General features: G+C 41.0%; 1 protein-coding gene and 1 long non-coding RNA gene across 2 annotated transcripts in view; one reads left to right on the top strand and one right to left on the bottom strand.

Moving 5' to 3' along the window:
• The window catches only part of LOC129783094 (guanine nucleotide-binding protein G(q) subunit alpha-like), a 126,867-nt gene that overhangs the window by 15,970 nt on the left and 84,371 nt on the right, over positions 1 to 26,526 (bottom strand). The window contains exons 4-5 of the mRNA XM_055792783.1: positions 13,241 to 13,369; positions 12,143 to 12,272 (exon numbers count right to left, since the gene is read on the bottom strand). Coding sequence (XP_055648758.1) covers positions 12,143 to 12,272; positions 13,241 to 13,369 — 259 coding nt within the window. The remainder of the gene's footprint in view (positions 1 to 12,142; positions 12,273 to 13,240; positions 13,370 to 26,526) is intronic.
• On the top strand, positions 1,728 to 25,487 carry LOC129783100 (uncharacterized). The gene is made up of 4 exons (XR_008745082.1): positions 1,728 to 2,293; positions 14,080 to 14,170; positions 16,729 to 16,877; positions 19,430 to 25,487. It is a non-coding gene; the product is annotated as an uncharacterized LOC129783100 (long non-coding RNA).

Here is a 26,526-nt window from a genome sequence, read left to right as displayed (position 1 = left end):
AGGGTGCAGCTCTGCTACGTACAAAACCCTGACCCAGAATCAGGTCATCTACGAATGATTTAGCGCTGGGTGCCCCACAATCATATGGTACCTGATGGGGAAGAGGCAGTGCTGCATTTGTCCACCCCTCCAGTCTTGACCACAAGCAGTGCTTTGCACCAGGCTGTCGTGAGCCCACCGAGGTGCCGGTGGCACTGTGGTATTGCTATGTTTAGGTGGGATTCTGACTTAGAGGTGTTCAGTCATAAGCCTGCAGATGGTAGCCTCATGCCAGTGGCTCCTCAGCCAAGTGCATGCACCAGGGGTCTGAGTCTGTGGTTCCTCTCACACTGAATGGGATTACTATTGCAACAACACATCATCAGTGGGGTAAAACTAACCTGTCTCACAATAGTCTAATAGACAGGATACAGCTTACTGAAAGCCAAAACTAAGCACCAGATGGGTGCTTAGCTCCAAGATGGGCTGGATCCACCCAAGAGCTAGAGGAACACAGGCCTAAGGCTGTTGGAATGTGCCACAAGTTTTTGTATGTATGACTTGAAAAAATGCTTTGAATTACAGTTATAAACATATTTCAAACTGAAAACGAAAAAGTTTCAAAAGTTTTTCACTGATGTTAATAAGGAACATAAATAAATAGTTTAGCGGTGAGGTGGAAGAACCATCTTCAAGACAAAGAGGAGTTTTAGAACTTTTACTTCCACATTTGCCTCCAAAATGTTTTGTTTTGAAAGAGAAAACTTGAAAACTCAAGACAGCTTTATGAGTAAGTTCTTTTTCATAAGAGTTGTAAAAAATTCATGGAATAATCACTTCAGTCATTTCAAAGTGGTATGAAAGCCCAAGACAGAAGGGAAATGTTCATTCCATATGTTCCATTCAGTTTGTAAAATGTGAACACTTTTAGCTGATAACAACAAAGGACAAGACTGTATACTCTGAAAGCCCAGGAAGATATTCTTCCATCTTCTAAAGAAGATGGCCAAGTTATAAATAATTTAACACACTAACATCCAAGCAAAATTGTGAAAGTGAGGTTTCTCTTCAATTTCCTTCTAAAAAGACTATTTCAATGTATTTTTATTTACATTTAACAGAAACCAAAATGTTCACAAAAACTAGGAGCCTATTTATAGCACACATTACAGTCTTAAATTCATCTCTGTCTACCTCATTAAGCAGGATGCATTTTATGCTGAAAGCATTTTGCACTACTGTTTTTCCTTGTTTCATTCATGTTCCACTCTGTGTTCCATACTTGGGGTCTAGTTGAAAACACAATACTGGTAGTGTGATTCTGTTAGATCAATACACTGAGAAAAATAATTAAATTCACATCTGGCACCCTACCTTCTGACACCCTGCCCCTTGACCAAAATTGGCAGCACAGGCAGGGTGCTGCCCACATTATTCCTGTAAGGTATGATTCTCTCAAATCGCACTACCATTGGTGGAGCCAAGGGGTGGTACAATACTTACCTCCATTCAAAAGGCATTTGCACGATTCATTGTTGCTGCAAGATGACCTGGACACCAGATGCCCTGCCCCTGGCCCTTCCCTGTGAGCCTTGCAGTGCCTCACCTTCAGTCCCTACTTCCTCTAAGGTGCTGCCTGAGAACTGGTGGGTGGGTGTCCACCACCAGACAGAGATATGCCTCCTAGTTCTGTTTCCTGGCACACATTTTTGCATACCCTACGTCCTAGGCTTGATTATGAATGATGTACCACTTATCTATAGGATGATGTACTTATGTTTATCCAAAAGTTGGGAAACGTCCAAGGACCCTTATTGCTAACATGACGGATGCACTAATTGCTAAGTCCTTGGATTTGTCATCTTTAAAAAGCCATCTGGTCCTAAGTTCCTGTTGTTTATACAGCGTGGCAAAGACAAGGACTTAAATCATGGTCACTAGTTTAGCGAGATATGTAAATGAGTTCCTGGAATTGTAATGAATATGTAAATGATTTCCCAGAAAGTTAATGAATATGTATGAGTTGCTTGTATAAAGAGGGGACTGAAAAATCCCCTCGGTGTGCATGACTTTGGTGGAGCGATCCCCCATGCACCCAGCGCTGCAGAATAAAGATAACCTCCGCTTGCTTCTGTATTGGTGGCTGATTCTTCAAATCCATTTGGCACCCCAGATGGGAGCTCCTCTGCTCGGCTGCGGGACCCATTGAGAGCGGGGACTCCCTAGGGTACCCCCGGGGATTTTCCCGCAGGGGCTCCTCATCTCATCTGGATCACCATGGGAGCAGACAAGGACTCCATCTTGTGGAGCAAAGGTACTATCTTTATTCAAATATTATATTAATTGTAAATATTATATTACTATTATATTTAGAACAGTACTGTTTTGTTCTGGATATTTCCGGTTCTGGGACCGGTCCGTCTGTAAAGCTGTCCGTAAATCATAAGATTTCTGTGTGCTTATGCAGGGTGGCATATGCCAGGTAGCTAGCACCGCAGGTATACATCTGATTCTGATCTGGTAATTTGTGTTTTAGTCTGAAGACTAAAACGTTGGATAATTCGGAGTCAATCCATATACATAAGATTGATATTCGATTCTGTTTTGGTATTTGTTTTGATATTAAAGTAATATCGGAAATTCATGTTTTAGTTTGAAGACTAAAACGTTGATGATTTGGAGTCAATCCTTGTATATAGGATTGATAATTATAGGATTAATAATAATTGTTGTGCTTATTTTATGTTTTAAATGTAAGAACATTTCTGTATTGGGTGTGATATGAATGTGGGTATGCGAGTATTGTATTGAACATCCGAGGGGTTAGTGTAAACCTCTGTACATCTTAAGGTGCTTGTGGTGTAAAGAATTATTATATATACGGTGGGGGCAAGAAATTGAATGCCCTAACTGTAAGGCTTGGACATCCTGGGATAAGAGAGAGAGCTGTAAGTGAAATTAGAGTGGTCTGTGGTTGGGAAAGCAATTAAGATATTATGGGGGGAAAACAGAGTGGTGGAATAGTAAGAAAGAGTCCACTGGGATGTGTTCTAAGTCACTGGAAGGAAATAGGAGGGCAACCTGGAGGAAGTGTGAATAAGAGAACTTTGATTAAGTGTTGTAACCAGTGGTGGCCCCTGTATAAATTGGGGGATGGAGAAGAATGGCCCTTAAATGGGACACTGAATTATAACGTTTTGCTACAATTAATGTTATTTTTAAGGTGGGAGGAAAAATGGGATGAAGTAATATGTGCAGATATGTTTGTGTGTCAGGAGTAGTGTGGGATTAACACCACCTGATCCTTTGATTATGGGTCTAGAAAAGGATAGGAAAAATCTGAGACCTAAACTAGAAAGATGTTCTTGTTGAAATTTTTATGTAAAAAAAAAAAAAAAAGGAGCAAAAAAAGGAGCTCAGGTTATGGTTCCTTCTGTGGAACAACCAGAATGAAACACGTTGTAAGATATAAAAACTTGCACTAATGTATGTAAAACCTGAGGCGGGGTGTGTGTGTGTGTGTGTGGAGAATCAAAGACCCTGTGAAAGTGTTAAAGTATTGGGGTGAGTTTGTACAAACCCACGTACCCCCTCGAAGGTGCGGCTGAGTCCTGCGGGACGCATGGCAGGGTGTTTGCTGTTTGCCTGCGAAGGCATGGTATGTAAGAACGCAGACTTAAAGCAACAAGTAGCAGATTTGCATTCAGGGTCAGAAAGAGTTAAAACAGAAGTGCTGCTGCAGAGGCAGGCTTGTGTAACCTGCAGAGCAGGAAGAGCATCTCCTGCCCCGAACCCTTCTGCTGGTGAGGAGGAGGGGGTTGCTGTTGCTGACAACTGAGCAGAAGGACCTGACAATGTCACCCCGATTGCTGCAGCATTTGCAGCACAACAGGACCGGTAACGGCCCCTCTAGGGCAGGCAGCGGGTCTGAGGAGAGTAAAGGTGAATCTCGGATGGGGAAATGTAGAGGTTTGAAAGTTGGTTGTGAAAGACTTATCAGGATGATCTAATAGGACTCAGGGGTCCTCAACTTTTTAACCAGGGGGCCGGTGCGGATGCAGTGGCAGGCAGTCATCTGCGGCTGCTTGGTTTCCCCCCCCAACCCCCGGCGGGGGGGTTCTGTAAATACCGGGGGCCGGATTGAGGACCCTGGGGGGCCGTATCCAGCCCGCAGGCCGTAGTTTGAGGACCCCTGCACTAGATAAAGGTTCGAGTTGATTGTTACTAGGTAATCGTGATGTAGAAAAGTTGATAGAAGGAACAGGGAACGTTGATAGAAAAGAGCTGGGACGTGCTAAACTGGCAGAGGCGGGAGGAATGTCAGGCAGAAGTGAAAAGTGAATCCCTCTCCTATGGGATCGGATCACTGTGCATATTGTAGGGAAAGTGGACACTGGAAGCGAGATTGCCCTAAGCTAAAGAACCAGCAAGGGGTTCTGGTGAACTAGGGACTAGGAAAAATGAGGTGGAAATTTTAGTGAATACAAAAACAACTTATTTGGTGTTAAACTTCAGTGAAAAGAATTTGTTACAGTTGTGGGAGCTGCTGGCCACCAGGAAAACATCCTGAAACCTTTAAAGTACTAACTAAGAGAACAAATAAGAATGCCAAATTCACCAAAATCTTTGTTGGGATGAGATTTATTAGAATATCTAGACGTTTAAAGAAGGGGAAATGAAAATAAAAGTTAAAAATAATCAATTAATTGAAATCTTGAGTTTATCTTTAATTCAATAGAAAAGTGGAAAAGAGGACCTCCCTGAAGTAAAAGAAATCTTTAACCAGGTATATCTGGAAATAAATTCCAGGAAAGGTGAAAAATGCTTTACCTGTTACAGTAAAAATGATAAGCAGGAGGCCTGCGAGCTCAGGTAAAACAATATCCCTTGGTCAGCAAGGCTGTGGGGATATTGGCAGAAAAACTGAAATAAAATACACTCTGTAGTAGTTCTACTCATGTAAATCTGTGTGTTTTGCCATGACAGTGACTTGTTATGGGATGTGCAGATGAAACTGCATTGACAACGAAGTACAAGGAATAAGGTTGGTCAGGTGCCTCCTACCATAGTCAAGGGCAAGACTGGGTTGGCCTCTGTGTTTGCCACCAAGAAGAATCTTGAGCTCCGCTGTTGGTTGCAACCCAGTAGGCGTTGAGCGGTGGGAACATGTGCCATGCCAGACCTTGATGTGAGGAACGGCCCCCGCTGTTATAAGAGGGTCATCCCGGAAGGAAGAACATAAGATGGCCCATTGAGGCACTGATTTAGAAATTGGAAAGCGCCTGGCCGACCATGAGGCCAGATGAGTAGCAGAGGAGGTGGGAAAGGAGGAATTATCCTTAATACCAGACGATAAAATCCAAACTGTAAGTACAGATCAGGAGCCAAACTATTCTAAAGAAGACCTAAAGCTAATTCAGGACATGAATGGTAAAATTAAATGAGTGGGCTTATTTGGCGGATGGCCGTATAGCGGTACCATCCAATTTAATATGGACCACAGCCCTAATAGAACATAATAAGACTCATTGGGGAGCTGATACTTTATATAAAAGTCTAAATCAGAAATTGATAGGGTGAAACTTATATACTGTAATAAAACAGGTGACTCAGCAATGCGAAATGTGTTTACACAATAATCCCAATACAGCAAATAAAATAAAACTAGGGAACATTAGCAGAGGAAATTAGCCAGGACAACAGTGGCAAGTTGATTTTTCCTAACTCCCAAGAAAAGGGGGGTACCAATATTTATTAGTTATGGCTGATACATTTTCAGATTGGCCAGAAGCCTTTCCTTGTCAAACAAATAAAGCAAGAGAGGTAACGAAGGGATTGTTAAATGAGATTATCCCCAGTTTTGGGCTTCCGGCAACAATCTCTTCCAATAAGAGGCTCACACTTTTGTGCTATAATAATACAGCAAGTGAGTACAGTATTAGGAATAGATTGACAATTACACACTCCTTATAGGCCTCAAGCAAGTGGGCAAGTTGAAAAAATGAACCATTTAATTAAACAACAGATAGCGAAAATAGGACAAGAGACAAATCTAACTTGGCCATAATCTCTTCCCTTGGCATTATTAAGAATACGAACTAAACCGAGAACAAAGGAAAATATGAGCCCTTTTGAAATATTATACGGGAGACCGTACCAGTTACAATTTGCTGGAGAAGATTTAAGGCAGTTAGGAGAGGGATATTTGTGTGAATATGTGAAAGCCCTCCAGGGACAATTAAAAATTATAAATAAACAAGTATTGGGAACGAGGCCCAGAGGGTTAGATCAACCAATCCACTCCTTTAAACCTGGTGACTATGTGTATATAAAGACTTTTTCAGGGAAACCTTTGGAAGAAAAGTGGGAAGGACCCTATCAGGTGCTGCTGACAACCTTCACTGCCGTCAAGATAATAGAACAACCAGCCTGGATTCACTACTTGCCATAAAGAAGGCTCCTAAGAAATCATGGGCCGTCACCCCGGCAGGACCCATGAAACTACGGTTCTTTAGATCGTAATTATAATAAGGGGATCCTCTACAGAAGTGGAATGGACCCTACTGATTATTGTTAGCCACACCTTTACTACAATGGACTGTCAAAAGGATCGGGGATATTTGTATAAAGTTATTCTGATCTTGATTGTAACAGTTGTCAGTATTTTAGAAACTGAAGCATGGGTAAACAATACCCGTCTTCAAACATTGCAAATGGTTGCTAATGCTACGAAAGCCAAGGAATGCTGGAGATGTACCTCTCTTCCTAAAGGAGGCCTGGTAACATCCCTGTATGGGGTGGCCTCTCAAAACTGGAATTATCTCGATGACAAATGGCCTACCTGGCCAGACTTTTGGAAAAAGCCAGACAATCGTGGGGGATATTGCCTATTTGATGATAAAACATATGAGTTGGGTCCTAGAGTTGATTTACAAATATTAAACCTAACCGCCACAGTATTTATGAAAAGTGATAATAACTGTCATTGGAAAGCTCGAAGCAGGACAGGGGGAGCATTTCCTGGAAACCCAGGGCAAAATACTTGTTCCCAATCTGATGGATGGAATAATTACTGGATAAATAAAACTACCATCTACGTGGGAAATTGGAATGTAGATCAAATTGGAAATATAACAGTAATAGATTTTTGTAATAGTACCCAATTACAAGGTTATAACCCATCAGGACAAGATGCTAATTGGACATATGGTTGGTATAAAGCAGGGAGATTTTGGGGGCAAATTTAACTGCAACACATGGGCCTTGTAAACTTCCTCAAGGGTATTGGTGGTTATGTGGGGATGGATTTAACAGAAAACAACTTCCCCCAGGATGGTCAGGTATGTGCACCATAGGATATTTAACCACTCAAGATCAAATTTATAACCAGACGTCTCCATCTCCAGGGATCTATCGTAATGTCTGAAGACGTGTTAAGAGGAATGAAAACCCCATTGCTATAAGACATACTGCATTCCACAGTTTTGTTAGGTGGTTTATTCTGTGTTTAGGAGTTACTGAATTAGAGAAGACAGTGGTAAACGTCTGCAGAAATAGAACAAATGTTTAATTTAACAACAGACACGATAAGCAGGTTGAACCAGGAAGTGAAATCTTTAAGTAAGGTGGTAATCCAAAATAGAATGGCCCTTGACTTAATTACCCTAAAAGAAGGGGGGGTATGCATAATAATAAATCGGAGTTTTTGTGTATACGTAGATCAAAGTAATCAAATTGAAACAGACATCCATAAGATATGGAACAAGGTTCAAATCTTGCATGAAATTACTAAAGACAATTTATCGTGGAGTTTTTAAGCTATATGGGACAAATGGACTTTGTGGTTACCTAATTTGGAATGGATAAAGCATGCTTTTGTTATAATATTTATTGTAATAGTTTTAGGAATACTAATATGTGTATTACTTCAATGTTTTATTTGGTGCTGTCGAAGAATGATCATAAGGCATAATGATTTTTTGTAGTTGCAAAAAAATTTTCAAAAGTTACTAGAAAAGGGGGGAATGAATGATGAATGATGTACCACTTATCTATAGGATGACGTACTTATGTTTATCCAAAAGTTGGGAAACGTCCAAGGACCCTTATTGCTAACATGACGGATGCACTAATTGCTAAGTCCTTGGATTTGTCATCTTTAAAAAACCATCTGGTCCTAAGTTCCTGTTGTTTATACAGCGTGGCAAAGACAAGGACTTAAATCATGGTCACTAGTTTAGCGAGATATGTAAATGAGTTCCTGGAATTGTAATGAATATGTAAATGATTTCCCAGAAAGTTAATGAATAGGTCTGAGTTGCTTGTATAAAGAGGGGGCTGAAAGGTTCCCTCGGTGTGCATGACTTTGGTGGAGCGATCCCCCATGCACCCAGCGCTGCCGAATAAAGATAACCTCCGCTCACTCTAATATTGGTGACTGATTCTTCAAATCAATTAGAAGTTGTCATGAATAACTGGCTCTCAGTCACCTTTGTTGTGGACACCAGGGCCCAAATCTCATTGTTGGATCCACAGACTGCCCCTTTGGGAGGTCCTAGAAGTGATTTTGTATTTCAGGAAGTTATAAAGTCCATGATGAGCCCAGAGCCACTGACTCAGCCCAAGTACTGGACCACCCTGGATTAATGGACTGATCTGTGTACTGGTTTTGGCTGGGATAGAGTTAATTTTCTTCATAGCAGCTCATATGGTGCTATGTTTTGAATTTGTGACCAAAGCAGTGTTAATAACATAGGGATGTTTTAGTTATTGCTGAACAGTGCTTGTACAGCATCAAAGCCTATTCTGCTTCCCATGATGCCCCACCACTGAGTAGGCTGAGGTGCACAAGAAGATGGAGGAAGGAGGAGGGGAGCGGGACATTTGACATCATGACATTTGTCTTCCCAAGTAACTGTTAACAGGTGATGAAGCTCTGCTTCCCTGGAAATGGCTAAACATCTGCCCAACTATGGGAAATAGTGAATGAATTCCTTATTTTGCTTTGCTTGTATGCACAGCTTTTGCTTTACCTATTAAACTGTCTTTATCTCAACCATAACAATCTGGAAAAATCCTGCTGCTATATTGCTGTTTATTGTAGTTGTTTTACTTGTACTACTGTCAGTTATTCTGAGCAAACCCCTCTTTTGAATATGCTCTGGATACTATTCTTAGGGACAGTCCACCAGGACCTTGCTGGTTGGGATACTAACTTGTTAATTCTCACATCTCAGGTGCTGGTGAATGTCAGAAAGGGAACTGATTGTTGGATTTGTACACAACATCCTGCATCTGGGCACCAAGGGGTTCTCGTGGTAGGAATGTTGGTATTGGTGGAATTGTGGGGCTGTGCACCTAAAACTTTTGTCAGATATTACCCTATTAAGGCTAATCTCTCAACCACTGACTACCTACTGCCATCTTGGTAAATGGAACAGAATTCTATGCCCTCCAGAGCTTTACGGGCTATGATACATCTCATGATCAACTATAAACCATGCAGCAGGGTCCATCCTACACCATGCAAACCTACCATGCCAATACTGACAATTGCCTGAAAGATACCATGTGCTGCTGTGACCTTAGCACAATACAGTAGGTGCCCCTGGCCTATATTGGCTGTGCAGCAGGTGTGCCATGAAAACCTTCCCATGGAACAAGAGGGGACCTGCACACCCAGACTAATAGTGCCTGGGATGCATGCTGAAGAAAACCTCTATGTGACCCAAATCCCCAATTAATTACGCTGATGCCCTGCAACATCAATGTGGTATTAACCGTTTGGTAGAACAGGGATCCAGAATTCATCAGTTTTCCCAGATCCTCCCTCCTTGGCTGGGGGTCTCCAAGCTGGAGAAAGCAATCATCAATCTCTCTGCTACCCTGCAAAATATAGAAAACCTAACAACTGATGTCATCCAAGCACCGCAGCAAGAATTTGCTCAAGTATCACAGACTACCATTCAAAACCACTAGCTTGTACTTGCTGACAATACAAGGTGGCATTTGCGCATTAGTAAATACTACCTGCTGTGTCTATGTCAATCAAAATCTATGCATTTAGACTGACCTTAAGAAAACACAAGAACAACTAAAGCCCATCAGGTGGCAACCAAAAATATCGATTGGGGAACTGGCAAATTGTGGTTATGGCTTACCTCTTGGTTCCCAGATCTCAGGGTAGTTGTCAAAAGATTTTGGCTGTACTTTTTGTAATTATCTTGTTTATTGTTATTATTTATGTTTTGTTTCATATCAGTGGATGGGGTTGTAGATTGTGTTGTAAAGCATTTTCCCAGTCATGGTCAAGCCACTCCTTGACCCAGGTTGGGGCCACTAGGTATAAGTGGATGCTGGTTGTAATCTCTTTTGCAGCCTCTCTTGTAGCAATTGAGAAGATGCCATAGTAATCACCTCGCAGATGCCTGTGCAACTGATACTTGATAGAGGTGATTCTATGGTACCCATCTCATGATGCTTTTGACCTCTGACTGTGTAACTTATACCCTACAGGTGTTGGAACACCAACCTCACCTAGCTTATTATATAACTAACAACCTGCCAAAATAACACCCTAGCCTATAACTCCCTGTCAAGTGATGATTTGAGAGAATCAAGGGGTGGAAGTGACACCCTGCCTCCTGACACCCTGCCCCTTGACCAATATTGGCAGCTTAGACAGACTGCCAACACCCTGCCCCTGACCTACATTGTTACAACTCCACATTCAGAAGGCATTTGCATGATTGGCTGCTTCTTCCAGATGACCCATACACCAAATGTCCGTGGCAGTCCACCAGAGCCATGGCATTGCTTATGATCCTGTATTCACTATCAGTGATTGGGTGAGTTGTTATATGGAGAATTGTTGCTTAACTTTCTTACTTCCTCAATAAAGCTTAGTTTTATAATGTGTTGTCAGACTCCATTATTGTTTGGACCACGACATCAAATATATATTTTACAAAACAAAATAAAAACATTGCAATACCTGCCAAGTTAAAAGAATACAAAAATAAATTACAAGATGTATTCACTATATAAGCAACTGAAAATTTCTTCTTTGCAACAGCTGTACTTTTTAAGGAGATGGCTGATGATATAAATAATGTAATGAGATTTCTTTCTTTTATGGGAAAAGTATAAATTTAAAAGCATTCAGAGCTCCCAGTCTTTCTTAAAAAAATTAATACTGGAGAAAGTTGAGAATACAATCATGATTGCCCAGGGACATCTGTTTTACCTTGCTATGTCAACCCTTCTCTGAAACAATGAAATCAGCATATATACACAGTCATGAAGAACATTAAAATGTTTTCTTTTTGTCATCTAAGTTTTGTAGATGAATGTTAAAAACTTGCATAGAACAATGCTGGTGAGTAACTCATGTAAGTTTGATGAATAACAGGAATAATCTTTATGAAAGGAAAAAATCAAAATATTAAATTCCCTCCCTACTTTGTAAAACTGTATACAAAACTGCATTTTGCCTGCTTAGTTCATACATCACCGCCTTTCTTCTTTTATTCTTTGAAATAGCAATACAAGTAGAAAATATAAGCCAATATAAATCCTATACTTTAAGTCAACGGACTGAAATTTACTACTTTAGGGTCTGTTCTAGCAAAGAGCCTATGAATTTTGTTTTAATTCCCACTGTCTATTTTTATGGCTCAGCTACACAACACTAACTCTGCAAATAGCTACAATAGGAACATTTCTCTACAGTCAACTATTCTACTTTTAACACAAAATAGGTTCCACTGACCCTCCATAGAAGAGATCAGTTTGTTTCATATTATTTGAGGATTAGCCTCAGTCCCTGTAGAGCTTCTCATTTCATTACATGAAGTTGCATACAACTGCTGGTAGACATTTAGAAAACAGCCAGGACTGGACAAACCAGTCTGCTTTGAAAATGTCCTAAAAGAACTAGCAACTTTGAGCTTTGCTGTTTAGCATGAAGTATTCAATCTATCATTATACTTTATTGGTCCAACAAATTTAATATCCAAATAATTATGTAAAGATACACACATTTCTACTGAAGATGTCTACAAACTTGTGCTTTAATCAAATTTTAAATATTTAAAACTTAAAATTAATTTTAGTAAAATTATTTTTTCTTAAAAACTTGTGAGTTATGCTGATGCTTGCTTACCTCATTGTCTGACTCCACAAGCACTTGATCATATTCACTAAGAGCTACTAGGAACATGATAGATGTGACATTTTCAAAGCAATGTATCCATTTTCTTCTTTCCGATCGTTGTCCTCCTACATCCACCATTCTGCAAAATTAACAATGATCACATCAACGCCACAAATACCTTAGCAGATAAACATACAATCATATATGGAACACTGAATTCAAGATTTTAGTTGAAAACACAATTTTGTTTGTTTTTCTTAAAAATTTTACCATTCATACTGAAGACTAATGGAATGCATTGTAAGTAAAGAGGTTATTGTATTTGCTTTTTAGTCTGATGTGCTTTCTGAATTTGAATTATTACGGATCTCAAAGCCCTCAAATTTCTGATACTCAAAACTCTCATAATGCTGAGCCACAATTCTAGAATGTATGCCCTGTATATTCAGCAGAAACATACGTCCACAGAATGAAGTTGGCAGTCTGCCTTTCTCCCAAGAAATTACCAGTCAAAATTCCAAACTTGTCAAGGCTGCCTAATTTTAAGAGTATAAAAAGAATACAATCTGTATTTACTAGAGTTAATAGTCAAAATAAAACTAAAATTTGCTGCCAGTGTACTCCCAATTCACTATGGGTCTCAATGTAACTAGACACTCGGGTGTCTAACTTGAAATTGTAATTGCATAGTTATTCTTTAAGCAATTTTATTTGCACTCAAAATGAGCTGTGGGGAAAATTATTTGTAGGAGTAATATTAATCTTACAAAATGTCACTTCTCTTTAACAATCAAGTACAGAAGTGGTACCTTTACTTTTCATAATTTATTATTCATAATAAAACTGATATACTCATTTTAATGAAAAATTACTTCCAGGTTTTCTACCAATAACTGCCTTCAGAAAAACACAAGTCAGCCTGTCTCTCATCCTCTCGACATATTTAACAACAGCTGTTAATCATATATCGACAAAAACATGAAAATAAAATGAACAAGCTCAAATTTTAAAAACACTGAATAATTTGTACTTTTAACCAATATCCTATAGATGGTATTACTAATGTAAAAGGAAACAAAGTGAATGGGTGTTAAACATTTTTTCTACCTGAAAATGACGCTTTGTAAGTCAAATGGATATTCAATAATCCCTGTTGTTGGGACTCGAACTCTAAGCACATCTTGCTGAGTTGGCAGATAGGCTGAATCTGCTATGCGGTCCAAATCATTAAGGTAACTATAGATGGGGAGAAACAGGAATGCAAGAGAATGATACAATAATCCCACTGAGGAAAACAGAAAGGAAGACTTGGGAAAAGAAATGGGGTGTGGGATAGGAAGAACTGCAACAGAAATAAGAGCAATATCAACATTAAAGAGGGAAGGAAATATAAAGGAGCGCACCATTCTCCCTTCCTAGCATTTTCATAGCTTCAAGTAAATTCTACAGAAAGATAGCACGATTACTATGATTTTCATATAAATTTGCTTGTCTTTCACATGTTGAATCACCAACAATTAAAATTTTTCAGTTATTTAGTTCTGGTTAATTTAAAGATAAATAATATGATAAAATGTGTAAGAAATATAAGACTATAATTTTATCTGAAATTATAACGTATTTCTTGATAATTATTCTGCAATGTCTACAAAGGATAGAGAAATATGAATCTCCAAGTGATCGTGACCTATCTCCTTAAATTGTGGGGCTCAGAACTGTACACAATACTCAAGGTGAGGTCACATCTTTGATACACTTTTGATAAAGGGATTATTATAGCTTTGGTTTATCATACTGTGCTGGTTTCAGTTGGGATGGAGCTCACTTTCTTCTTAGTAGCTGGTGCAGTGCTGTGTTTTGGCTCTGATGTGAGAACAATGTTGATAGCACACTGATGGTTTTAGTTGTTGCTAGATAATGTTTATACTAAGTCAAGGACTTTTCAGTTTCTCGGGCCTTGCCAGCCAGAGTCCTGGAGGGGCACAAGAGACTGGGAGGGGACACAGCCAGGTCAGCTGACCTGAACCAGCCAAAGAGGTATTCCATACCATGGGACGTCATGCTTGGTATATAAACTTGGGGGGTTAGCTGGGGTAGGGGGGATCATTGCTCAGGACTGGCTGGGCATCAGTCAGCGGATAGTGAGCAGTTGTACTGTGCATCGTTTGTTTCCCTTCTCCCATTCCCTTTGGATTTTATCCTTTGTCCTACCTTTCCATTATAACGGTTGTTGTTGTTATAATTATTATTATTTTGTTGTTGTTGCTGTTGTTATTGCTGTTATTGTTGTTGTTCTTACCTTTTTATTCTGTTTCAATTATTAAATTGCTCTTATCTCAACCCCTGAGTTTTACATTCCTTTCTGATTCTCCTCCCCACCCCTCCGGGTTGGGGGGGAGTGAGCAAGTGGCTGCGTGGTGCTTGGTTGCCAGCTGGGGTTAAACCAGGACACATAGTTTATAAGTCTTTATTGTTGCAGTGAATAATATTCAAGGCTTCTTCATATCAAAAGGGTTGGATGAACAAGTTGAGTGGATCAAATGGTGGTGTAAATGTTTCTCCTTGAGTTCATTAAGAGAGTGTGAATGTCTCTCTTGAGTTAGCCAGACCAGCATGGGAGGAGTGTATACCTGGCTCAGCCCAATATAGAGTATAAGAACTGAACAACTAGCAAAAGAATTTTGAGGAGAGCAACAGGCTTGAACTGGTTTCAATCCACATATTCCTTCCTGGCACCTGAGGATGCCCAGTATCATGACAGCAAGCATATTACAGAGAACAGTAATGGGAATCACATTGGTATTGAGTCTGGCACAAGTAGAAACTTTAAATAAAAACATCAAAACATCAAATACCTTTTCCAAATGAAACTGTGCAGGCCAAATCCCCACTCCAGCTGCTTCTCACTGCACCTTTTTCCAAAAGTCACAGTCTATCTCTAGCAACTAGCTCTTGTGCTTGTGCAATGTCTCCATAACCTATTGCTGTGAAATTGATTTGGAATAGCAAAGAAAGACTCAAAGAAAGACTATGGCAATTGTTCAAATTTAAGCCAGCTTGACTGATACAGACTGGAGTGTGGGAAGTCCGTAACCTCCAGCAGGAAAGCAGGATGGTTACCTCTTCCACTGGTTTATCTGCAACCAGAAAAGGACTTCTAAAGACATTTAATTTATAAGACACACAATGAAATGATAGGGCTACATGAAACATCTTGAGTCTCTGAATTCAGACTGCTCTGGATGAAGAGTGAAAGTGAATACTATCAGAAAATAAAGATTTTTATTTATTTATTTGTGCAATTAGTTATTAAAGACCCAATTCACCATGGCTTTTAAGCACTCATCTGCTGCAATTCTAATCAAACTATTGACAAATATATTGCTTATGTGGGCAAACAAATCATATACAAATACAAAAATTTTAAGCACATAACAGGCATGTATGAGGGATTTTAGGATAAGGGTTTAACTAAAAAAAACCCCACCCGAATAAAATTGCAAGCACTTAGAAGCTTCACTACATACATGCATGCACAAATTCTGCAATCAGATTTTGTGGCACAACTGCCTCTTGCAAAAAAACCATGAAACTTGCCAGAAATGTGAACTTTCAAGTGTTGCCAACAATTGCCAAAAACAGATGTTTTCTTAGTTTATTAACTTCAAAATTTAAAATCACCCTGATGATACAAATATTGGAAATATCCTGGCCATTGTCTTAAGGTGGAGTCCAAAACCAGATAATCACAATTATTACTGGGAAGTCAGTTATACAGTTAGCAGCAACTGCAAAAAAATTAGGGCAGAACTACATGGCACTATGATTTTATTTTTACCACCTGCTAAGAAATGTCTTATTTTGATGAGACATACTGTAGTTATACAGTACTTATTCAGCTAAGCATTATACAAAAGAACAAAAAAATGTAAATTGCATAAAATTACTTAAAAAAAATCCCAGTAACATCGGTCTGAGTAAAATTATACTACAGACCAAGTTTTAAAAGTTAGTTATAGCTATAAGTACTTTACATTTGTAAAAATGAATTTGAATGGCTGCTGAGGTAATTTTTGTGGGGTTGCTATAGCAACAGGTAGACAGTAATGTATGTGTAACAATCTGCTGACAGTAGCCCTCTCTTAATATTAGAAAAAAACTGCTAAAGTATCATACTTCTGATCTGCACACTGATCAGAAATAGAAGAAAGCCTTTTGTTTCCTAATCACTGTTGAAAAAGAAGTACTTACTTTTAATGAATTATATATTCCCTGAGACAAGGGCCAAAACTGCAGCCAGCCTTCAAGGAAGTTACCAGGCTATGAAGGTGCTAATAATACCCTTGAAAGAGAGTTGCAAAGGTACTGTTTTCCATATTACAAAATGAACAGAAAAAAATGTGATAATAGGAATAGACTAATTACCTCTGTATTTTCCCATGTTTTTCTCATATAGAAATCAGGCAAAGAAGTGACAAGACTCCTAAACTTAATAAACAAACAACAGTAGTTTTAACCAATAACCCTCTTCAAGAAGTTAAATATAACCCCATTCACCATAACTTTGTAACTCAACATTCAGCTTCGTTTCACAGAATTATGCCACCTAATGAAGACAGACCATCAAAACTTATCTGAACTTACTTTCAATAAATGAAGTTTTGAAACATTTTCAACATGAACATGGTGCAGGCACTTTAATCAAACACCCATCTCCAACCATGAATTTTTCAGTATCACTGAGGTAAGATTTCTGTTGCAAATAGTCACATGATATATTAGCATTTTCTCAGGAATAATTTCATCAGATGAACTACTGACCAGTCAGCCTCACCTCTGTGCCCAGTAAGATCATGGAACAGATCCTCCTGGAAGACATGCCCAAAAACATGGAAGACAGGGAGGTGATTAGAGAGAGCCAAAATGGCTTCACAAAGGGCAAATCATGCCTCACTAATATGGTGGCCACCTATGATGGAGTGACTGCATCAGTGGACAAGGGAAGAGCAACTGATATAATCTACCTTGACTTCTTTAAGGCCTTCAGACATGGTCCCCCACAACATCTTTGTCTCTAAACTGGAGAGAAATGGGTTTGATGGATGGACTGCTAGATGGATAAGGAATTGGCTGGATGCCCAGGTCCAAAGAGATGCAGTCAATGGCTCAATGTTCAAATGGAAATCAGTAACAAGTGGTCTTTCAGGGATCCATATTGGGACTGGTGCTGTTCAATATCTTTATTAATGACATAGTGGGATTGAATACACCCTCAGCAAGTTTGCAGATGACACCAAGCTGAGTGGTGCAGTCGATTTGCTAGAGAGAAGGGGTGCCATTGAGGGACCTTGAAAGGCTGGAGAAGTGGGCTCATGTGATCCCCATGAAGTTCAACAAGGACAAGTGCAAGGTCCTGCACCTGGGTCAGGGCAATCCCCAGTATCAGTACAGGCTGGGGGATTAATGGATTGAGAGCAGCCCTGTGGAGAGGGATTTGGGGGGAACTGGTAAATGAAAAACTGGACATGAACCAGCAACGTGTGCTTGCAGCCCAGAAAGCCAATCATATCCTGGGCTGCATAAAAAGAAGCGTGGCCAGCAGGTTGAGGGAAGTGATTCTCTCCCTCTACTCCACTCTCGTGAGACCCCACCTGGAGTCCTGTGTCCAGCTCTGGGGCCCCCAACATAAGAAAGACATGGACCTGTTGGAGCCCGTCCAGAGGAGGGCCACAAAAAAGCTCAGAGGGCTGGAACACCTCTCCTATGAAGAAAGGCTGAGAGAGTTGAGCTTGTTCAGCCTGGAGAAGGCTCTGGGGAGACTTTATTGTGGCCTTTCAATATTTAAAGGTGGCTTATGAAAAAGACTTTTAAACAAGACTTATAGAGACAGGACAAGGGATAATGGTTTTATACTAAAAGAAGGTAGGTCCAGATTAGATATAACATAATTTTTTTTATGATGAGGGAGGTGAAACATTGGAACAGGCTTCCCAGAGAAGTTGTGGATGCCTTCTCCCTGGAAGTGTTCAAGGTCAGGTTGGATGGGGCTCTGATCAACCTGATCTAGTGAAAGATGTCCCTCCCCACAGCAGGGGCAGTGGAACTAGATGATCTTTAAAGGTCCCTTCCAACCCAAACCATTCTATGATTAGTATTCATTAGCATATTAATAAACCCCATGTTTAGAAGGAATCCTACTGCAAGATCTTATGAACATGGGAGAAATTCCTGGGGGATATACTGCTTCTGAAACACACTGTTGAGGAGATGGAATGTGACTGGCACCACCACTAGAAACCCTCCAAAAGAAATCTCTAAACAAAAATAAATATGTTGAGATAGAGGTGATTTTTCACACTAATAAAAGGGTCAATCTAAGAATAGTAAAGATAACTTGTTACAACACAGCAAAGAATTAGACTTTTTCTTAAACTATATGAGGTGAATAGGAGTACCGGGGAAGACGGTAGGGACAAAACCCAAAAAACTTATAAAGTTTACTGTTTAACAGAAAGTTCGTTCAGGAGATGACAGGGAGGACAGTAGGTTGAGGAGTATCAGCGAGTCTGAGAAGGAGACTGACTACTGGAACTGCACGCTACCTTCTCTGGTACAGACCTGTCAGGCAGATAGGACACATGATACAGAGGATTCCCTATCCTCCCTCCACTCATCAGAATGCAGTGACTTAAGGGGTGGGGGGGATGAGAACAAGTTCCTGCATGGCGCAGCAGGCGCATCTCCTCCATGACTACCTCACCTTCCCAGGTGTCCTTGTACAATAGGTATGAGGTTCTGCAAGCAGAACCAAACAATGATGAGGATGATAGTCCATCCAGGTTGGAGGTGTTGCCAAGGTTAAGTTGGCCTATGCCCCTCATCAAAACCACTTCCATAAAGAAAAAAAAGATGGGTTATTGTCACATGAGACTCTCTTCTGCAGGGAACAGAAGGTCCAATATGCTGACTGGACCCACTTAGGGAAGTGTTGCTGCCCTGGGGCCAGGGTTAAAGAGGCTACAAGAAAACTTCCTACCCTGGTCAAGCCCTCAGATTATTATCCATTATTGCTTTTTCATGTAGGCAGCAACAAAGTTGCAACAAGAAGTCTGAGGGCAATCAAGACAGACTTCAGGGCCTTTGGACAACTGGTTGAGGGATCAGGAACACAAGTAGGGTTCTCCTCCATCATTCCAGTTGCAGGGAACGATGGGGAAGAAACAGAAAGAGCCAGCTGAACAATACCTGGCTCCATAACCACTGTCACCAACAGAATTTTGTTGTTTTTTGTCACAGGTCAGTCCACACGACATCAGGCCTGCTGTCAACACCTTTCTCAAAGGGGGGAAAGGATCTTTGCTCAGGAGTTACAAGGGCTAATTGAAAGAGCTTTAAACTAGACCTGAAGGGGGAAGGGGATAAACCCAAGCCTGCTAGAGATAAGCCTGGGGGTGGCACATCGAGGACTGAGGGATGGTGTGCTAGAGAGGTCCTTCACGGTCTGCTCGACAATGTGCTGAATACACTGGAGCACATTTGAAATGTCCCTGTACTAATGCATGCAGCAACTTAGCCATCTCAGTGGAGGCAGGGGATGGAGATCCATGCGGCAGCAAAGATGCAAGGGTTGTCGATGAGTTAGAAACCATGGAAGCACCTGGGAACGGTCACATAGGAATTAGGGCTTCTCCCCCAAAAAGGTGGTGGGATCAACAGACCAACTGAAGAGCATCTACACCAACAGGAGGAGTTGGAAGTCATTGTGCAGCAGGAAAACTCTGATGTAATTGCAATCACAGAAACCTGGTGGGATGACTCACACAACTGCAGTGCTGCAATGGATGGCTATAAATTCTTCAGAAGGGATAGGCTAGGAAGGAGAGGTGGTGGGATACCCCTGTATGTTAGGGAGTGTTTTGAATGTCCAGGGTTAATGATGGTGATGATAGGGTTGAGAGTTTATGGGTAAGAATCAGGGGAAAGGCCAACAAGGCAGATATCATGGTGGGAGTCTGTTATAGACCACTCAACCAGGAGGAAGAGACAAACAAAATATTCTATAAGCAGCTGGGAGAAGTCTCACAGTTGCTAGCCCTTGTTCTCATGGGGGACTTCAACTTACCAGATGACTGCTGGAAATACAATATAGCAGACAGGAAACAGTCTAAGATGTTCCTGGAGTGTGTGCAAGATAATTTCCTGACACAGCTGGTGAGGGAGCCAGCTAGGGAAGGGGCCTCACTGGACCTGTTATTTGCAAACAGAGAAGGACTTGTGGGTGATGAGATGGTTGGAGGCTGTCTTGGGCACAGTGATCACAAAATGATAGAGGTTTCAAATCTTGGAGAAGTAAGGATGGGAGGTCAGAAGAACTTCCACCTTGGACTTCTGGAGGGCAGACTTAGACCTGTTTAGGGGCCTGGTTGACAGAGTCCCTTGGGAGGCAGTCCTGAAGGGCAAAGAACTCCAGGAAGGCTGGGCATTCTTCAAGAAGGAAATCTTAAAGGCGTAGGAGCAGGCTGTCCCCATGTGCCAAAGGAGGAGACAGCAGGGAAGAAGACCAGCCTGGCTGAACAGAGATCTTTGGCTGGAACTCAGGGGAAAAAAGTGAGTTTATGACCTTTGGAAGAAGGGGCAGGCAACTCAGGAGGACTACAAGGATTTTGTGAGGTTATGTAGGGAGAAAATTAGTAGGGCCAAAGGCCAACTAGAACTTAATCTGGCTACTGCAGTAAAAGAAAATTAAAAAAGTTTCTATAAATACATAGCCTGCTGAGCTGGAAGACAGAGATGGGTAGCAGAATGAAACCACCATAATCTGAAGGGAAATGGTTAGTGACCTACTACACCACTTAGACACACACAAGTCTATGGGGCTGGATAGGATCCACCCAAGGGTACTGAGGGAGCTGGCAGAAGTGCTCACCAAGCTTCTTTCAATCATTTATCAGCAGTCCTAGCTAACCAGGGAGGTCCCAGTTGACTGGAGCTTAGCAAATTTAAAACCCTTCTGTCCTAGTTTCAGCTGGGATAGGGTTAATTTTCTTCTTAGTAGCTGGTGCAGTGCTGTGTTTTGGCTCTGATGTGAGAACAATGCTGATAACACACTGATGTTTTCAGTTGTTGCTGGGTGATGTTTATACTAAGTCAAGGACTTTTCAGTTTCTTGGGCCCTGCCAGCCAGAGGGCTGGAGGGGCATGGGAAATTGGGAGGGGACACAGCCAGGACATGTGACATGAACTAGCCAAAGAGGTATTCCATACCATATGACATCATGCTGAGTATATAAGCTGGGGGAAGAAGGAAGGTGGGGACATCTGGCGTTATGGCATTTGTTTGTCTTCCCGAGTAACCGTTACGCCTGATGGAGCCCTGCTTTCCTGGGGATGGCTGAACGCCTGCCTGCCCATGGGAAGTGCTGAATGAATTCCTTGCTTTGCTTTGCTTGCATGGCTTTTGCTTTACCTATTAAATTGTTCTTATCTCAACCCTTGAGTTTTACATTCCTTTCTGATTCTCCTTCCCATCCCTCTGGGTGAGGGGGAGTGAGCTAGTGGCTGCGTGGTGCTTGGTTGCCAGCTGGGGTTAAACCACGACACCATCTACAAGAAGGGACAGAAGGAGGACCTGGGGAATGACAGGCATCTCTGTCTGAGTTGGGGAAGGTTATGAAACAGATCATCTTGAGTGCCATCACATGGCATATACAGGACAACCAGGAGATCAGGCCCAGTTAGCATGGGTATAGGAAAGGCAGGTCCTGCTTGACTAATCTGATCTCCTTCTATGAGAAGGTGACCCGCCTAGCAGATGAAGTAAAGGCTGTGGATGTTGTCTACCTGGACCTTAGTAAAACCTTTGACACCATCTCCCACAGCATTCTCCTGGAGAAACTGGCTGCTCATGGCTTGCACAGGTGTACTCTACACTGGGTTAAAAGCTGGCTGGATGACTGGGCCCAAAGAGTGGTGGTGAATGGAATTAAATCCAGTTGGCAGCAGGTCACAAGTGGTGTTCCCCAGGGCTCAGTATTGGGGCCAGTTCTTTTTCATATCTTTATCAATGATCTGGACGAGGGGATTGAGTGCACCCTCAGGAAGTTTGCAGATGACACCAAGTTGGGCGAGAGTGTTGATCTGCTTGAGGGCAGGAAGGCTCTGCAGAGGGATCTGGACAGGATGGATCGATGGGCTGAGGCCAGTTGAAGGGTCTGGAGCACAAGTCTTATGAGGAGTGTCTGAGGGAACCAGGATTGTTTAGCGTGGAGAAAAGGAGGCTCAGGGGAGACCTTATTGCTCTCTACAACTACCTGAAAGGAGGCTGTAGCAAGGTGGGTGTCAATCTCTTCTCCCAGGTAGCAGGTGATAGGACAAGAGTAAACGGCCTCAAGTTGCATCGGGGAGGTTTAGAATGGATATTTGGAAAAAATTTCTTCACCAAAGGGGTTGTTAAGCATTGGAATAGGCTGCCCGGGGAAGTCACCATCCCTGGAGGTATTTAAAAGACATGTAGCTGCGGTGCTTTGGGACATAATATAGTGGTGGATTTGGCAATGTTAGGTTTACTGTTAGATTCAATAATATTAAGGTTATTTTACAACCTAAATGATTCTATCATTCTATAATCACAGTTAAAAGGGTGAGGCCTACCAGCAACATTTCATGAGCAAGTGGATTCAGTGTGTTCAACCACATGTGAAGACAGACACAGCATGACTGACTTTTTAAGATATGATAATAATAGTAAACATTTACATCTTTTCAACCCTAAAGCTGTTAGTTTTATGTGATGGTGTGCTTCCCCCCCCCCCCCCCCCCCCCCTTATTTTCATAAAAATGCTCAGGTGATAACCATCGGTCACGGTCATGGTAGTTGGATGGGTTTTGCTGTGATGGCTGCATCCACTCAAAGTGGATTCCGGGGACACAGATAATGACATGATAGCCAAGGGCTAATTTGAACAATACACCCACCTAACCACAGTGCTGGTCACAGTCAGACTCAAGCAAAGTGTGAAAGAAACTAACTTCTGTAGTCGGTATGCAAATATGACTGAGTCAATTATCTTGCTCCGTAAATAGTGGACAGCCCAGGGCCCATTAAACTCTCCTGCACCACAGCAGGCTACATGCCAGGATCTCCCCTTGAGTAGGAATGCCTCTCAAGGTTACTTTTCGAGGTTTAGAGATTCCTTGCCGCAACAGATTCTGGGTGATTAGTAGCATGCTAAACTTTGAAATCTTAGCTAAGTGGTATAAAGGATTGATTGTATATATATAATACTTCAGATATAAACTGTTGACCAAATTTGAGACTAAGTCTGGATCTACCTGCACCTAAACTCCTCTCTGAGAAGTTGAGAACACATGGGGGTTCTTTCTGAACCTCATGACTCAACGGGAGGGTCTCCCTGACAGCTCTGTCTGACCCTGTCCTCTATGCAGTAAATAATCAAATATACCTTGCCATCAAATCTTGTTAAACCACTGTTGCATTTATTATCAAATTTTGTTAAATCACTGTTTTATACCAATAAACATATGGCTACTTGTCTTTTACAAGTGAAGTGCATCACTCCATCCATGACAGTTTAATGCAAAAATGTATTTTCCTGAAAGATAGTTCGTAGGTATGACCCTCTACAAAATGGTCTGTCTTATACACATACACTGACAGTTCAAGTTAAAATAAAACTAAATAGTCTTATTAAATAGACTTAGTCATAAGCTTTGGTTAATTAAATTCATTATATTTATGTCCTTTGGGGTCTGTTTCTTCTGAAATTGGGTGGAGCTACCCTTACCGGGTGGTCGTTGGGGTTTGGTGGGAGAGTTCTGTTAGTTTTCTTTTTGCAAAAAATTGAACTGGCTGATGAGACTACCCAAAACAAGCAGTAATTTTGACCATGTGGTAGAAAACAATAAGCTCTGAAAGGGAAGGGGCTTTTTATGCACTTTTAAAAAATACATACAACTTTAATGTCTCCCAACTCCACATAAGCAAAATGTTAAAGTAGTTGTAGCAGAATTTTTTCCTACATCAGAGTTGCCAGACTAACTGAGACAAACATCCTCTTTGGTAACACACAGTACAGTAAATGGAATCAATTTCCAGTGTAGTAACACAAGCTGTGAGCAAAGCTAAACGTAAAGAAGTATTGGTCACATTTTCAAAATCTCTGTGGAGGTTTGTGTCTCTCAGCTTCTTTACCACTGGCAGAAAGTTGAGGCATGTTTACCAGTTTCCAGAACTATCTAATCTTAGTCTAAACTAAAGAGTGTAAATCTAAGATTAGTGGGAAGTTGAGTAGTAGGTGAAGAAAGCTGCACAACGTTCTTTTTATTCTTATCCCATCCAAATCTTACCTAACTGTCCCTCTCAGTTTAGAATTCCTATATGGCTATGATATGGAGAAATAGTGTGAAATGAGGACAATGGACACCGACTGTGATTGTATATTTCTGCTCAGGAATGTGGGTATGGTGACTAGTCATGGGTGCGGTGTCTGGTCACATAGGCACACAGCTCTGAGGAGACGACTACAGTTTTGAGGAGACGCCTGCCCCTCCTCCTCTAACAAAGGGGCTATTTAAAAAAGAATGAGAAAAGGATGAGAGACATTCCAATGCTATCAAGAGGGAGGGAGTGCTAAGTCTCCTTGCTGGAGAAGATTGGATGGTCACAAGAACATGAATCACCTACAGACCTGCAAGACCACCACATTCCAGGAAACGGACTGATAAGCTAATTAACATACGAAGCGGGGTTTAGGTAACGAATATGTATAGGCGTTAATTGAATATTCATTTGTTTCATTGTATAAATGTGAGATTGTTCGTCACTTCGGGCATGCACGCTTGTGGAGGAGCGATCCCCCGTGCATCTGCGCGCAATAAACATACCTACTTTATAACTTTCGAGTTATAGAGTCTAATTCCGCACATCAGCTAAAACCCAAAAATTAACAGAAGGCTACAAAATTGAAGTCAGCTGTAGAGGGATTTTTAAAGGACCGAGGACATATGTTACCATTGTCCGGGTTGGACAACCCAGGCCTGTTAGTTGAAGCTGCAGAGCAACTTTAAATTGTCCTGGGAACAAGCAGTGGGAGAAAGAAAACAAGCTCTGCACAAACAAGAAGCCAGGTGCAGAGCAAGTCCTGGGAACCGCGAAATCAGCACACTCTCATCGGCACACTCTGATCAGGCGCCTGCAGCATGCTCACCGATCAGCGACACGGACGCCCGCGTGACCAGAGACTTTTATCCAATCACCTGTGTGTAAAGTCTTGTGAGCGGTTGGTTTAAGTTATAAATATGACCTGTTTGTTTAATAAAGTGAGCACGGCATGTAGCCATATTGGTGTGATTGTCGTGACTTGGCCGACTCTCCACAGGGGACCCTCTTCGGTCATCAAACCCAAAAACACCTGTGCAAATTTTTCAGAACTTCTAAATGGGAAATGGGGTTAAAGAATAATACAGATATTAAAAGCATATTCAGTACTGCACCAAAAAAACCATCCTGAAAGAAATGCATGCTGTGTACTGCTTAATGTAATCTCACTTCTCTTTCTGAATTTCCCTAGTTCAATTGCTTAATCTTCATTTTTTTCTATAGGAAGCACCACTACACGGCAAATTCCATGTCTTTCTTCAGACCTTCCTTTTATATTTAATATGTCTATTGCATGATAGGGTAAGCACACTTCTACCACTATTACTTTATCTTAAGCTTCAGCCTGTTTCACGTGGTAAAGACCTGACATTTTTATTTGCTGGTTTATCTTATTGTAAACTGTGCACAAATTAGGTCATATAAACTGTGAATATATAAAATCAGGATCTGCTATTCTGCAGCACAAGTTACACAAAAATATAGCTTTAGAACCTTCAAGTACATTTTTAAAAAGGGAAGAAAAAGAACGAACAATATAAAAATGTTTATTAAATGATGATGTGCCTGTGTATATTATTATAAATCACGAGTATATGAGAATTTGGTTCTCGTATCAGACAAATAACTTTTTACAGACAGTTGTTCATAATTTACTATCCCAGTGATGTTACCAGCATAACAAATCTCTTCTTTTTATAGAGACCTTCAACAAAATTACACCTACATGGGATGCCCAAAGAATTCCCTATAGTTTTATGAAACAAAAGAATTTATGTTCTGATCACCAGAGGCAATAGCAAATAATAGATAAAAGTGCTGTAGTAATAACTTAGGTGCATATACTGATCTTTCTCTTTGATGGTCATTATTCACATTTTATTTAGGACACAATCAACTCCATTGAAATGCATCTACTTCTGAAGTGGAACATGGAAGCAAAATGTTACTTTTAAAGGACAAATATGAGGAAATTAATTGTTCAGTAGAAACTACA

Source organism: Falco peregrinus, chromosome W, assembly GCF_023634155.1.
Source record: "Falco peregrinus isolate bFalPer1 chromosome W, bFalPer1.pri, whole genome shotgun sequence".
NCBI classification, from domain to species: domain Eukaryota; kingdom Metazoa; phylum Chordata; class Aves; order Falconiformes; family Falconidae; genus Falco; species Falco peregrinus.
This window is presented reverse-complemented; position numbering and strand designations above follow the sequence as displayed.